Raw genomic sequence first — 15,037 nt, 5'->3', positions numbered from 1 at the left:
GAGGGATTGGGTTTTTTATTATTTCCATGTCATGCTGCAGGTTCCTATGTCACATCTCACTCTGTGCCAGAGAGCCTACCAGGCACCCCCAAACTCGACCCTCCAGATGCTTTGGGACTACAACTCCCATCATCCCTGACCATTAAGTCCATTAAGTCCAGTTAGCTAGAGATGATGGGAGTTGTAGTCCCAAAACATCTGGAGGGCCGAGTTTGCGGGTGCCTGGCCTAGCCAGTCCTTAAGAGTGGATTTCCAGGGAGGTGCAGGGTGTTATATAGGGAAGGCAGGAATGCCATGATCCATGAATGGAGTACCATTCCATCTACAGGTTTTAGTTGAAGAGGCAGCATTGTGAATTCATATTTTATCTAGCATGTGAATTGTTTATATTTTAGGTTTCAAATGAGGTCTATCAGATTCAACACAGGTGTATAATTTGTAATTTAAACATACTCATATTACATTTACATAATACATGCACTATACTGTATGTACATTTACAGATTTTATTTGAATAAACACAAATAAATTTTCCCCCCTCCAGGGCCAGTAGCAAACTAGTGGTATTTTTTTTCCTCATCCCTACGCAGGAAATCTAAAGCACACTTGGTATGGGATAAGTTTTCTGATGAAACTGAAATATGGTAGCCAAAATTATGATGAACTTTTTCTTTGTCATTATGGACACTGTCTATGGAGACAAAAGCTCTTTCACAGATTTTAATACAAGTGAGGAAGAATTATCTGATTAAATTCTGGCACTAGATAACACAGGAATCCACTGGCTGGCTACAGGCTTTGAATGCTAAAATAGGAAACTCTGAATAATAATATCAAAGAATGAAATAAAAGGAGGAATTAAAAATAACTCAAGCGTGATAAGAAATCTACTTAATCTATGAACCTTAAGCACTCCTCTAGGAAATAACATTTTCCACATATTTTGAGGTAGAGAGTAAAATCAGAAATGAACTTGAAAGCAGGAGGCAGATAGAATCTAAAATCTTCTTCCATTTATACCCCAGCTAGCTCAATTGCTGTCATGTCAATTTCAGTCAGTATAAAGCCATGTGAGCCATCCAAAAACTATGTTTATTATGTAAGCAATGCATCACAGCTATTTAACTAGGAGTCTCAATCCCATAACGATGGGCAGCGGTTTCTTTTTGCAATTAGGAAGTCATTTATGTCATTTTTTTAAATAAGAAGTTTCAGAATTCAGTCTCAACAAGTTTATGTCTTACATCAGGGATGTCACTTAGAAGGGGCCGAGGGCCTCCGCAATTTTCAAGGAGGGGGCTGGGCCTCATCAATATTTTGCAGTGATGTGCTCATGCCATGCGCACATGCCACACTCACATCACTCATGTATGCCACATAATGTGGATGCGACACATCAGCACATTGCACAGCATGTGCACAGAGTGTGAGCATGTCGTGGAGCACCAGCCCCCTCAATCGCAGGAACAAGCCAGTGTACCTGCCTTACATTAATTATCGTGCCTACCTGTAAAAATGTTTGACTTTGAGTCATACAGGGTGGCTCATAGTTAAATGAGGTATCCCAGGAGAAGATGTTCTCCTGTGGAGGATTTTCTCTCCAGCTTTCTACAAACTCTTCAATGTCTTCAGTAAGTTTTCCTAGGGAAAAGTGCACAAATGCAGGAAATTAACATTTTTCTTGATCGGGTTTAGATGGAAGCTATGAAAGAAATACAAAGCATCTCTGTCAGATAGATAGTTAGATAGAAGTGTGACTGCTCCTGTTAATGCTAAATTCTAATCAACAGCTCATCCAAGGTCACTTCTAATATTACATTTTGTCCTCGAGGGAAAATGGTATAAAGACATTGGCACACAAAATGCACATGAAGCCCATCAATATTGAAGAGCAAAGTATATGTAGAAATCACAAAGAATCCATTTCAAAACAACACAAGAAGAAATTCTGGTCCTTTTCTGCTCATGGACAGAAGCTATTTAATAGGCAGTGCCGCCACCACCCCACTGGCCATAATGTGCCCGATTCCCAGCTTTCATTTTAAAAAGCAAGCCATGTAGAATCTGAGATATGAAGCAAAATGTGCAGTCACTATTTTGCCCATTTGTCTTATGAGGACTAACCTGCTCTCACCTTTCAGTATTTTTAGCCAATGGATGAAGTCATAGCAATTATGGCATTTAGGGAAGCCAAACGAGACAAAAAGAGGGCTATAGCAGCCTTGCTCTTTCTAAGTAAGGCCTGTAACTGCTGAGGAACACAAACAACATCTTAATAAATTAGATGAAATACTCACCATAACTAGTGGCAAGTTCATCTTGCAGAATGGCATTGTTGTTACCACACAGTCCATGAGTTCTGCCCAAGTAGTCAGGAGCCATCTTAATATAAACAGCAGAGGTACCATCCCAAGCCAGAGAGAATGCATACTGGTGTCTAACAATGACATATCCAGCTAATGCTTGGATGTACAAGTTCCCTATGGTATATGGTAATTGCATCCTGGGAAGCCAAACAAATACCATGATAAACAAACAAACTCATTGTCATCCTTTATACCCATTATATATCAAACAGGCAGGAACGCGGGTGGTACTGTGGTCTAAACCACTGAGCTTCTTGGGGTTGCCTATTGGAAGGTCGGCGGTTCAAATCCCCACAAGGAGGTGAGCTCCAGTTGCTCTGTCCCAGCTTCTGCCAACCTAGCAGTTCAAAAGCACACCAGTGCAAGTAGATAAATAGGTACTGCTGTGGCAGGAAGGTAAACAGCATTTCCATGCACTCTGGCTTCTGTGAGGGTGTTCAGTAGCGCTGGAAACGGTTTTGTCACACTGACCACATGAAGTAAGATGAGCGCCGCACCCCATAGTCACATTTGACTGGGCTTATCCGTCCAGGGTCTTTTACCTTACCTTTACCTTCACCTTTACCTTTCCTATCAAACAGGCACCTTATCTATGGTCTTTTCAGTGCCTGCTAAAGATGTTCCTCTTTCAACAGACCTCTTGAATACCCAGTTGGCATCGATATTGGGTCAGAATTGATTTTATGTATGTGCTGTTTTAAAATGTTTGTGTGTGTGTGTGTTTGCTTGTTTTTTGTGTGTGTGTAATTGTTTGCATATATGCAGTTTTTTTAACTGTTTAATATTTTAATTATATTGCAAATTGTTTTACGATGCCTCATGGGGAAATAAATAAATAATCTCTTTCCAATTATAGTAATTACTGCATTCCGCTATCAATCAATGATGCTATTTTTGTTTCCAATCACTTATATCACTCTTAGATTATGCCCCCATTTCTGAAGAAATGTACGCACACTATTTTTTTATGACTTAAGGTTACAAATAATAAACTTAAAATGACTTGCCAATTGAATTACCGTATTATTAATATGAACAATACTGAGTTCGTTTCACCCACAAACATGACTAATTTGTAGGAATGAAGATAGCATATAGTTACGAATCAATGAAGGGGCCTACATCTCTGAATATCAAAATAACATGGCAAATAAAAACACCACAGATCATGAGAGTATACATTGAATTTACCCAATCCCTTTGTAGGTGACCTCACTACTTAATCTGATTTCCCCGTCTCCAGAAAAGTATAGGCTAATTGATCGTTTACAGGAATATGGAGAAGACTTGCAATCTGGATCATTATGGACCTGCCAAAAATGGGAGAAATAAGTATTTTAGCAACAACTATATTTTTGGCATTTCACATACTGCTTTAGGAATGTGGCCCCAAAATGACTTTGAAATTGCAGCCTCTGTGAGCATCTCTTATATATTCCTTTAAATACAGTAGCATTCCATATCTCATATTTATTCACTTCAAGATAAACTGGGGAACCATATTCAGCCTCCTGGTCACCACTGGAGGAAAGGCAGAATATAAATCCATTCAGTCAAAGGCTATATTACCTCCAGTGTCAGAGTCAGTACAAGAGGAGCCATGTTGCATCAAATAAAAGGCCCCAGTCCAGTATCCTTTTCTCACAATGGACAACCAGATGCCGATGGGAAGCCAGCAACCAGAATAGGAGTGCAACAATCCTCTTCTCACTTGTGCTCCCCAGCATCAGGTTCTCAGATACTGCCTCTGACAATGGAAGTAGTACATAGCTGTCATGCCTAGTAGCCATTGACAGTTTTATCCCATTTTCATTTGGCTAATCAACCCCCTTTTAAAGCTATCCTAGTTGGTGACCATCACTACATCTTGTGGGACTTGACTGCATGTGTGAAGGAGTACTCCTTTTGAATACCAGTATTTTCATGCCTCTGAATACCAATTACTGGGGAACACAAGCAGGATAGTGCTATTGTGCTCCTATCCTGGCTGTCAGCATCCTAAAGGCATCTGCTTGGCCACTGCCAGAACAAAATGCTAATCTAGAAAGGACTGTGGTCTCATCCAACAGAGATCTTCTCAATCAAATAAAACAGAAACTGGCCCAGATTTTTGTGCATCATCAAACAGTATGATCTGATGGCACAAACAAAAGCAGAAAGCATTTGGAAAACTGGAAACTTGGAATATTTTGGCATAGTGAGATTATTCAACCACATTCTTTATAGCCTCAGACTATGGATAAGACATGGATCTTACAACAACCAAAGAGTGCACATGTGCTTTTTAGTTATTCCTCTACTGCAGGCCCTCCCAAACCACTCCAATAACTTTGGGAAACCCACCATGACATTTCATGAGACATTATGGACTGCTACCAATAAGAAAGATCAGCATACTTCACCCCTCATGTACACAGAAGCACTTTACTTGTGATCTTAGGGGAAAGCAGCATACACTATGCATGTCTACTCAGCAGCAAGTCCTGTTGAATTCAATGGGCCTTGCTCCCATTTGTGCACATGATTACAGCCATGGTAAGTTGTAGTTCCCTCCCTCCCTCCTTCCTATATTACTTGAGCCACATTCATTCATTTTTATTGCATTTATATCCACCTTTTTCTTCAAGGGGCACAAGGCGGCGTACATGGCTTTCCCCCTCCTCATTTAATCCCCTCAACAACCCTATGAGGTGGCTTAGGTTGAGAGGCAGTGACTGGCCCAAGATCATCCAGTCAATTTCATGGCCAAGTGGAGATTTGAACACAGTCCTCCAAGATCCTAGCCTGATACTTTGATCACTACACCACACTTGCTCCCCATTGGAGGAAGGCCTCCAGGATAGCCTGAGCCTTGGCACTGTCCATGACAACTTCTTCCAAGCCCTCCAGGCTCTCCTCACTCAACTCCTTTCAGTTTCCAATGAGCTTGGCTAGGCAGCAGTAGGTATAGTTGTCACTCACAATCTTGATCAGCTCTGGGAAATAATACCCATATCCTCCGTAACACCATGCATGCTGAAGGGTTGCTTGCAAGTCAAACCATAAGAGCAGCCCAACCCACTGGAACTATCAGTTCAAGAACCAGCAGGAAGCAACAGAATCAAACAATTCTCACAGTGGGGGTTTTTTTAATACTACTACTAATAATGATGATAATAATGCATGAAATGCTCATATTTATTGCAAATCAGATTTATTTTAAATGATTTGGAATGAACTTTACACTGTCATTTCTTACTTGTATAGAGAAGCTCTGTTCGTCCAATTCATTCTGCCTTAAGAGAGTGTATGTAGATTTTCCAGAGAAAAAGTAGTAGAGCCCATCAAAGGTTTCATAATGGTATTGTCCCCATGTTCGGCAAATGTGGTCTCGTTCTGCACCTGTGTTGTATACTATGGCAGAAAATGAAAAGAGATGCGGGGAAAGCAATTTTTGAAACAGGATCTCTCACGAATGCCTACTCCTCTTCTGGGGGTGAGCTCCCAAAAAGGAGGAATGTTTAAATATTTATTTATTTAGCAAAACATATAGATACTTAATTTTAAAAACCCTCTAAACAGTGTACATAAAACAATTATTGATAATACACAGGTGTGTTAATACACATAATAATATACATAAGCAGGGTTATTTTATAATACAGTCATACCTCGGGTTATAGATGCTTCGGGTTGCGCACCGCACCGAACCCAGAAGTACCGGAACGGGTTACTTACGGGTTTTGGCACTTACGCATGTGCAGAAGCACTAAATCGTGCTTTGTGCATGCGAAGAAGTGCCAAATTGCGACCCGCACGTGCGCAGACGCGGCGCTGCGGGTTGCGAACATGCTTCCCGCACAGATCACGTTCGCCACCCAAGCATCCACTGTATCTTATTGCATTTGTAGCATTGTGATTAACTGCCTTGAGCATCATTTGGAGGAAAGGTGGAACACAAATTATCAATTAAAATCAATAAACAACACATGTAGTAGTTCAATTACTGTATCCATCACCTCTTCAAAAAGGCCCAAGAATACAACTGAGCCTTCTTCTGAAAAGAAGTTTGCCAGTAAAGTTATAAGCGTGGGTCTTACGTCACGCTAGACACAATATGTAACATGCAAACTGCTTTCTACTCACTTTTCTGACATCTTGATCCAGTTGCATTATATCGACTACAGTCACACAGTTGCCAATGCACGCACTCACCTCCATTAAAGCATGTGAATGAATCTAATTAAGACAGAATACATAATCCTTTATTTGCAAGTCATATACATGTTAAGGGGTAATTATATGGACACATGAATGTAGATAATAGCAACACGTGTTTCAGATAATGGACTGCAAGGGTTCTCTCAGAAAACAATTGTTTGCATCTCATTTGTGGACTGAAAATCACACATCTCTTAACTGAGAAAAATGTTTTTGTTACCAACATGTGATAGAGTGTTGGCTGCTGCTAAGCATTTATAAATCGTCCTACTTATAGGTACATCATACATTACAGATATTAGTGGGTACCCTCCTGCAATTAGTGGGTACTATGTAGACCTGCAATTTCCCCTAACATATGGGAGCCAAACCATAGACTTTGTTTGGACTCAGAGCTATTACTACTTGTTGCAGTTTTTTTGCATGGGATGGGCTGCATCCAAAGTTTCCCTTCCAGAGAAAAGGCTTCTAATCCAAGGGGAATGACACCTCAAAAACAGATGGGTACCATTCTCACATGTTAAAGGAACACCATAGATACATATATCTGTTCTTTCTGCAGAATGTAATGATTCCCATCCTCTAGGCAAGGAAACATTCCATCTTCTATAAAATGCACAGCGCAGTATTAAATGGCAGAAGTAACAGGATCCAAAGATTCCCTTCCACTCATGGAAGGAGTCTAATGTTCACAGAAGCACCCCTTTCATTCACAGAAGGAACCTGTTGATCCAGCCCAGTATCTGTTATAGTTTGCACAAATCATCTTTCCCCCCCTCCCAATATTTAGTTTATAAAATAAATTAACTATTTAAGCATGCACATTGACATTTACAAGTGATCTAATATCACTGGAAAACTTCTGAATCATATTTCTACATACCACATAAATAATGTGTGACAAATAGCAATCAATTACAAACTATTTTGTAACAAACCATATCCCCAAAATCACCAGTAATGCTTTCAAGTGACCCAGTTTCATAAGGAATAAGAGGATTTAGACTCAGTGTAATAAGAGTTAAATTTAATAAGCTCTAGGCTCATATTCTGTGTTGTTGAGAAGGATCAGCTCCCATTAATTTAGGATCCTGAAAAATACTGTAAGCCAATGCTTAAATACCAGGTAAATAGCTTTTGACATTGTCAGATAAGCCGGAAATAATAATATTCATTATATTCATCCTGTAATCCATCATTAACCAGCTGGCAAGAGAGCTGCAGACAGACTTTGAAAATGGCAATTCAAAAGCCAATTAAATTTCAAAGGCAATTTTCCATCTGATGTCCTGTTCTAGGTTCATTTTATTAATATTTTCATTACCAATTTTGCCCCAGTGCCTGCTTGTACATTTGCCCAGTTTGTGATGCCAGCACTGGAGAATTTTAATAGAAATGTTATTAATGGAGTTAGTCAACCATAGAATTCCTCCTGCTAGAAGACCTTATAAGTTTCCCTCTTATATCTGGGGCTTTCACACATGACATGTTCCACTCTCTGGCTCCATTTACTCTTCAGGATTCTTGTCTTTTACTTTGTCTTGCCCTTTGCCTCTGGCTATACAAAGTTTATTATTTCTATGGAACAGAAGAACTAAATTCTTCCCTTCCGCTATTTTAGAACTAACCATTATCCTACATCAGTAGGTTATTAAGTGTGTGAATATAAATGAAGGTGAGCCTCCCCATAAAGCAAATGTATTTTCGTTCCTTTTCCTCCTTGGGGGAGCTTCCCCATGTCCCATGCAAATCACTTGGCATAGTGAAAAATTCCAACCTAGTCAATTTCATGTCTAAGGGAAGTTTGCCATAAATTCTTCTTTTACAACATATGGGGTGGTATTCAACTAGGAATTACTCAGAGTAAAGCCAATGAAATTAATGAACGTGACTATGTGAGATCTATTGCTTTCAATGGGTCAACTTTGAGTGAAGCAGGTTTGAATAGCACTCACAGATTTTGTCATATTTCCTAATGTATTCTAGACACAGCTATCACCTCTCCCTTACTTCCCCTTTCATGCTACTTTATCAAACTTTGTTTAGATACTTCATCCAGACTATATACACTCTAAAACTGCAAACATTTTGAAACTTAACAAGCAGGCATCTTGTTTGCATGTACATAGTCAATTCTGAGAAGTGTGAAGTGGGGACACATGTTACTGTGGTCAGTGATTTTTAAAAATACCCATAATGACATTATTATTTTAATTTTTTTTATTATTATTCTTTATTATTATTATTATTATTATTATTATTATTATTATTATTATTATTATCATCATCATCATTATCATTATTATTTTATACCCCGCCCATCCATCTGGGTTTGCCCAGCCACTCTGGACGGCTCCCAACAGATTAAAAACAGAACAAAGAGGGAGCTTACTGGATGATTCACAAATAGTGTTGTGAAATTTTCTTTGCCTGGAAGATACTGTAGTAGATGAAGAGTTATAAACTGATGTTCCAAATCCCTGTACAGAAAGGATAAAAACAATTAATCTAAAAAAGCATAGCATTGTGAAGGGCTTATAACTCTTTAGAAACATAGTTTTAAAAGGTGTTTGTTCTAGCACATGCTCATGTTTGCCATCAAGCTTAAATCAAATTTCAAAAAAGGATTCAAGTTTAAAGCATAAGATAACCCATAATGCATTTGAGGCTAAGGCCATGTAGTTACCAAAATGAATCTTTTTATCATGTGGATATTCCATTTGCAGACACAAGGCTGTGACTCTATAGTCTGTTATCTCTATGGTTTGCAGTTATCTCCCAAGTGTCAATCATAGCTGTAACTTCACTCATCGGCTAAGAGCATCGAAAGAGAAATGAGATGCGTTTCTCACAAAATGTTTGGATAAAATCGTGCCTGCACATTTTCTCTCAAATGATGGCATCTGTAAGGTCTATGCTAAATAACTTTCTGGAGGAGGAACTAATCATGCAAATAGCCATTGGGTGCAAAGCCATCTGGTTAAAACCCAGCCAACTGGGCAATATGGCAAACCTACCATCAGCCCAGCTGGGCAGCAGCAGCAACAGTACTCTTCTTCCTTCTTCCCCAGATGGCTGAGAAGGCCACTATAGCTGAGTACCAAAACATGTACCAAGCCTCCATCTGCCCACCATTTTAGTTTAAATCATTTCCACAGCAGGACAAGAGCAGCAGCAAGTTCAGCCAATTAGTTCTAGCTTTGGGGGCTCAGAGCCAGTAAGGCCCTGAAGCAATAAGAGGTTGGACCAAGTCCCCTGGCCCACCTTCTCACTGCTGTGGTGCCCTCACCACCCCCGAGTGGTGGCTGATAGGGTGAGCTTGCACTCACTCTTTGCCTAGGGTGGAAATTTCAGAAATTAAGCCAGACACCACGTTGTTCTGCTTCCTAGCACACCACTACATGTTGCTGCTAGGGCACTAGACTTGGGGTCCATAATGTGGCTCTAATGACACCAGCAATATTCAACAGTACACACATTTTCAGTATCATCAGCTCACAACCTTCAAGTGATGAGGCCAACAGCCTCAAATAACATGGCCTTTTAAAATATTAGCCCATCTACACTCTTTTAGAACGTTTTTGTCTGCTAAACCCATTCTGATTTTATGCTATTTGTTTTATGTAAATGTTTATTTTGCAACAGTTTTAAACTAAACTATGCAAGGCAAGTAGTAAATGCATTGGAAGACCAGGGTATAAGTTTTACAAATAAATGTATAAATAAATATTCCATGCAGTTGTTTGCACAAAGACTAATAACCAAATGCCTCACCTCAACTTTACCTTCAATCCCCTCTCCCTACTTCCAAGGAGATGGATCTGACACAAAGCAAATGAACTACAATCTAGGACCCAGTTGGCAAAACCCGACTTGAAATGCTGGAGCCACCAGGGGAAGGGAGCAAAGAGTATTGCAACAAGTGCTGTGAATATTTACTTGTTTATTTAAAATATTTATATCCATCTCTCCTCAGTGAATCCCAATAAACTAAGTCAAAACATCAACATAACAATTCAACCAACAGCAAAAATAAATGCAATAAACCAGTCATAAAACATTAAAACGGGGGGGGGGGGGGACAAAGTAACAACCAGCAATGTAACTTAACCACATAGGGATGAGGAAAGACCCAATGCTCCATGTTGTGTCCAATTCCTATCCGTTGCTTTGGTCAAATTGGTTAAGAACTGCTCAGTGATGTTTGTATTATGGGTTGAATGCAATAAGTTCCCTTTATTTTCCCCCTTCCATGATTGCATATGTGCTCATAAACAAAAGCTTAATTGGGTCATTCATCATCCCTTTTCCTTCATGAGTCTCGAATTCCTGTTTCTTGCTTTCCATTGCCATGCTATATGCAGTGAACCATGGGAGGTTGCTGCTGTCAGTGTGCCTCTATGGCAGGCACCCCCAACCTGCAGCCCTCCAGATGTTTTGGCCTTCAGCTCCCATGATCCCTAGCTAATAGGACAGGAATGATGGGAATTGTAATCCAAAACATCTGGAGGGCCGAAGGTTGGGGATGCCTGCTCTATGTCTTGTGTGTCCTGGCCTCTCCCCTTGGCTGCTTGGCAAGAATCTTTCTGTCCTGGGATACATCTTGAATTCTTGTCCCAAAAAGGCTGCATGTGCGATCTCTGTGGGTACTATGTTGTGTGCCCTTCCTTTTTCAGTCTGTGTGTTGCACTCCAAAACAATAGCACCTGCCTGAAGGGATATCTCAAGACTTGCAATGGAGGATCATTGCTGGCTGAGGCACTAGAGCTGATGGAGTGAGGGCACTTTAGCACTGCAGAGTGTGTTTGATGCAGAGAAGTAGACCGGGGTGTGTCCCCAATGACCTGAGTTCACTGATGCATTCTGTGTCTAGGTGTTGTCACTGGTTCAATTCAACTGGTGAGCATCAGCAGTGTTTCAATGGGTGCTGATGAGATTATCTACTCTTGGTTTACCCTCCTCTCCTGAGTTTAACTACTTCAGTTCCATTAATATGGTATTAAATTACCCAATCTGATGATGTTCCCATTTCAGTTACATTTAGAATGTTGGATTATTTGATTGTTGTTAGCCGCCCTGAGCCCGGCTTCGGCTGGGGAGGGCGGGATATAAATAAAAACTATTATTATTATTATTATTATTATTATTATTATTATTATCTGCCAAATATTTATTTTCAAGTTAGAATTGTTTGGAGTGAGGGATTAAGGATCAACAGCTTGAAAAGCGGCAACTGAATGGTTGTTATCATTCCCTGGATGCTTTTCATAAAAGCAAAACTTTGGCCTTATCAGCAGTTGATTTAATTATTGTGATTGTGAAGAATATTTTTCTCTCTGCAAAACCTCTCCAGAAACAACAAGTGGAGGAAAACAAGATCAAGAAACGGACTCATTTTGAAGAGCCTAATTAAGCTGTACAAAGTGAAAATCTGAAGTGACTAACTGCTTTCCCCATTCAGAAAATAAAAACCACAAAAAAGAATGAAGGGGAAATATACTTTAAAAGACATGGCAGTTGATATAGTTCTGGTGTATAATTAATTATAAAGAAATTAAATTACAAATGAAATAATTACAAATGGTTTGACAGCCCAAAGGAAAATAATTACAAGATTTTACTTAAAAAAGAAGATAAAAAGTAATTTTGTACTGTACTAAATAAAAACTAATTATAGACATGCATCCTTTTCTACTTGGTGTGTTTTATTATTGACTCAATAATTTGTAGAACTGCATCCTATTCATTAGCAATTGTAACAACTTTATTGCTTTTACAAAAAATTTTTATTTTTTCTATAACATTTGTCATTATTAAAATTCAATATCTTTTTTGAAAAAATAAAGAAAAGTATTGCTTTTATAGGACTCAAACACAAGACTGAACATTACAAAATGTAAGCAGTTCATAAGCACTTAACTTTGACAGAACTAAGAACAACTTGCATTTAACAGTATCAGATCCTTAAGAATTATTAATAGGAATCAGGCTTAAATGTTGAATAAGCTAGTTTTTGTCAACAAAAATAAACATTAATTTAAATTATTTAATTTAAATTATAATAGATCTTATCAGCGACATAATATGCTAATGTAATAATTGTTTCTCATAATTTAGCCTCGTGATTTATTTTGGTTTTGTTTCAGCTTATTTTACCTACAGAAATAAAGTGATATTATCCCTGTCTATTATAATAGTTTCATAATCCAGATACAACAGTTAGAATTACTTAAAATTTACTGAAAGGTATCCAGAGCAATATGCTTATAAACAACAGAATGATATACCTACGTATTTTGATTCATTGTTACCAGTCTAATAAAATAATAATATAAAGCCTGACAAAATTGATGTTATAAAGGTAGTGTTACAAAATAAGCATTTTTCTTTACAAATCCAAGCATATCATTTATTCATTTCAATGTTTTCATGGATTTCTGCCCAGATAGAAAACAACTATTCAAATGCATTAGGAAATTTGAGTGGGGTTTCTCCCCTACCTCTAGCCTTGGATAACTGAAGTTCCTCTAGTAAATAAAAATGGGTAAGTTTCTATATAAGTTTTTACGTATTAACAGGTCACTTTCAGTGACCAAAGTAGTAAACCTCAGCTTTACTGTACATATTACAACTATAGTCAAGAATCCACCAGCCTGAGTCATTCATATCAAAAGCTCATCAAACCGTTTCAATACCCTTCTTCAATTATAATATGTATAGCAAGGGAACATTCTACTTAAAGCCAAGAGTGTAATTGTCTAACTATTCTTGCATGTTATTTCAGTAAAAGAACCAAGGCAAAACATTCTCAGAGCAAACACGGCTATTGCTGAAAGCAAACCCTTTCATTAAAGCTGTTTGCAAACCAAGTCATTTTCTCAATACTGCTAGAAAATGGAAGGACATAAGGAAATGTATTCCGTTCAGCAGCTGGACAACACAGCGCCAAATGGCTGAAAGAAAACATTCACAGTAACTGGAACACCCATCCCCATCCCCTACCCCGCACACTATAATTTGTTGGATGCATGGTTGAGCCATCCTGTGAACTCCTCCCAGCACTCCAACCTTTCAAACACAGGAAAAAAACAGCTCCCATCAGGTGAGTGGGTGCCCTTGCCTTACCAGCTCTCCTAGGGCACTAGGATCTCCTTTCCGAAGTACTGCACTGCTGCCGTTCCTAGGCGGAAAAAGAACAAGGCTGGGTTTGTTTAGCAGAGGTAATCTGCACCTTTCTTACTCATGCAGAACTCAGGGAAGCTGCACCTCTTCTCAGACTGAGGGCCCCAGGTTGAACTGCGAGTTTCCTTTGGAGCAAATATCAGGCAAAGTGGGCTTAAGGGGTTTCCTCTGACTCTTGTTTTTTCCGAGAGGGTGTGTTTCTACTCTGTCTCTGGTTGCTTTGATTAGCTCCTGACCAACAAAAACACACCAGCTCCTCTCTTATATGCAAGTCTCCTTTCCCTAATTACTCCCCTCCACCTTAAAATGAAAGCCGCAAATCCTTAATTTCTCCTCAGACAAATCAATCCATCCCTCATGAGTCTGTAAAACATTAAGAATCAACAGGTTACAGATTGCGAGCACTTAGTACATTTTAAATTGTATCAATAAAGATGCTAGTGTGAATATAGCCATGAAGAGTTATTCCCCATTCTCTGTGGCCTCATATGTACTTCCAGCAACTAAACTCATTTCTTACAGTAAGGGAAATAAACGGTGTAATCCAGAAGCCTTTCATGCAGAAATGCTTCCATTTATTTATGTTTATGCCCATTTAATTATATCTCCATAATTCTTCTGCAAGCAAGGGGAAATAGAGGAAAGAATTCCATAACCTGCCTAAGATATTTGACACAGGAAGATAAGAAAATCTGCTCCCCCAGGTGATTAACTTAAGAGGCAACCAAGCTCTGTGCCAGAAGCACATTTAAATTTCATATATTACCAAATTCTGATTATGAGTCTTGTGTCACCTTAAAGACGTTTTTATTTTATTTTTGGTAGCACAGCATGTTCTGTTAACTAGGGACCGCTTCATTAAATGATTGAGCGCCATTAGCCCATGAAATCTTAGACCGCAATAAATCTGTTACGTTTCTAAAGGTAACATCATCACTCTTTGTTGCTTTTGCTGCAGGGAACTAACAAAGATCTGCCTCTGGAGGCAGATTTTGATTCTCCCACAGCTCACTCTCACACCTTGTCAGAACGCACAGCACATTCCAGCAAAGCTTTTGGATTCCATTCCCAGTTTAAACCACCATTCCTTTCTCAGCCCAGAACTGGTAATGGTCGCCCAGAGTCGGCTCCGAAAGAGCCCCTGTCCCTTTAAGAGTCAAATCAAAGCACAGGAGGGGAAGATCCCCCCCCCCCCAGGTGCAGCTTTCCCCACCACACTGAGGTGAGCGAAGCACCGGTGGAATTTTCCTCTCGTTCTATTAAAGAGACAGGAACCGTCCCGTGTCTGG

General features: G+C 39.2%; 1 protein-coding gene across 1 annotated transcript in view; it reads right to left on the bottom strand.

Annotated features, from left to right (window-relative positions):
- Nucleotides 1-15,037, bottom strand: part of OTOG (otogelin) — a 99,616-nt gene that overhangs the window by 83,839 nt on the left and 740 nt on the right. The window contains exons 3-9 of the mRNA XM_053392867.1: nucleotides 13,692-13,746; nucleotides 8,959-9,046; nucleotides 6,492-6,584; nucleotides 5,605-5,759; nucleotides 3,558-3,676; nucleotides 2,298-2,503; nucleotides 1,508-1,641 (exon numbers count right to left, since the gene is read on the bottom strand). Of these exons, the coding sequence (XP_053248842.1) occupies nucleotides 1,508-1,641; nucleotides 2,298-2,503; nucleotides 3,558-3,676; nucleotides 5,605-5,759; nucleotides 6,492-6,584; nucleotides 8,959-9,046; nucleotides 13,692-13,746 (850 nt within the window). The remainder of the gene's footprint in view (nucleotides 1-1,507; nucleotides 1,642-2,297; nucleotides 2,504-3,557; nucleotides 3,677-5,604; nucleotides 5,760-6,491; nucleotides 6,585-8,958; nucleotides 9,047-13,691; nucleotides 13,747-15,037) is intronic.

This window comes from Podarcis raffonei, chromosome 1, assembly GCF_027172205.1.
Source record: "Podarcis raffonei isolate rPodRaf1 chromosome 1, rPodRaf1.pri, whole genome shotgun sequence".
Lineage (NCBI taxonomy): Eukaryota > Metazoa > Chordata > Lepidosauria > Squamata > Lacertidae > Podarcis > Podarcis raffonei.
The sequence above is the reverse complement of the archived record's forward strand: the minus strand, read 5'-3'. Positions and strand labels throughout refer to the sequence as shown.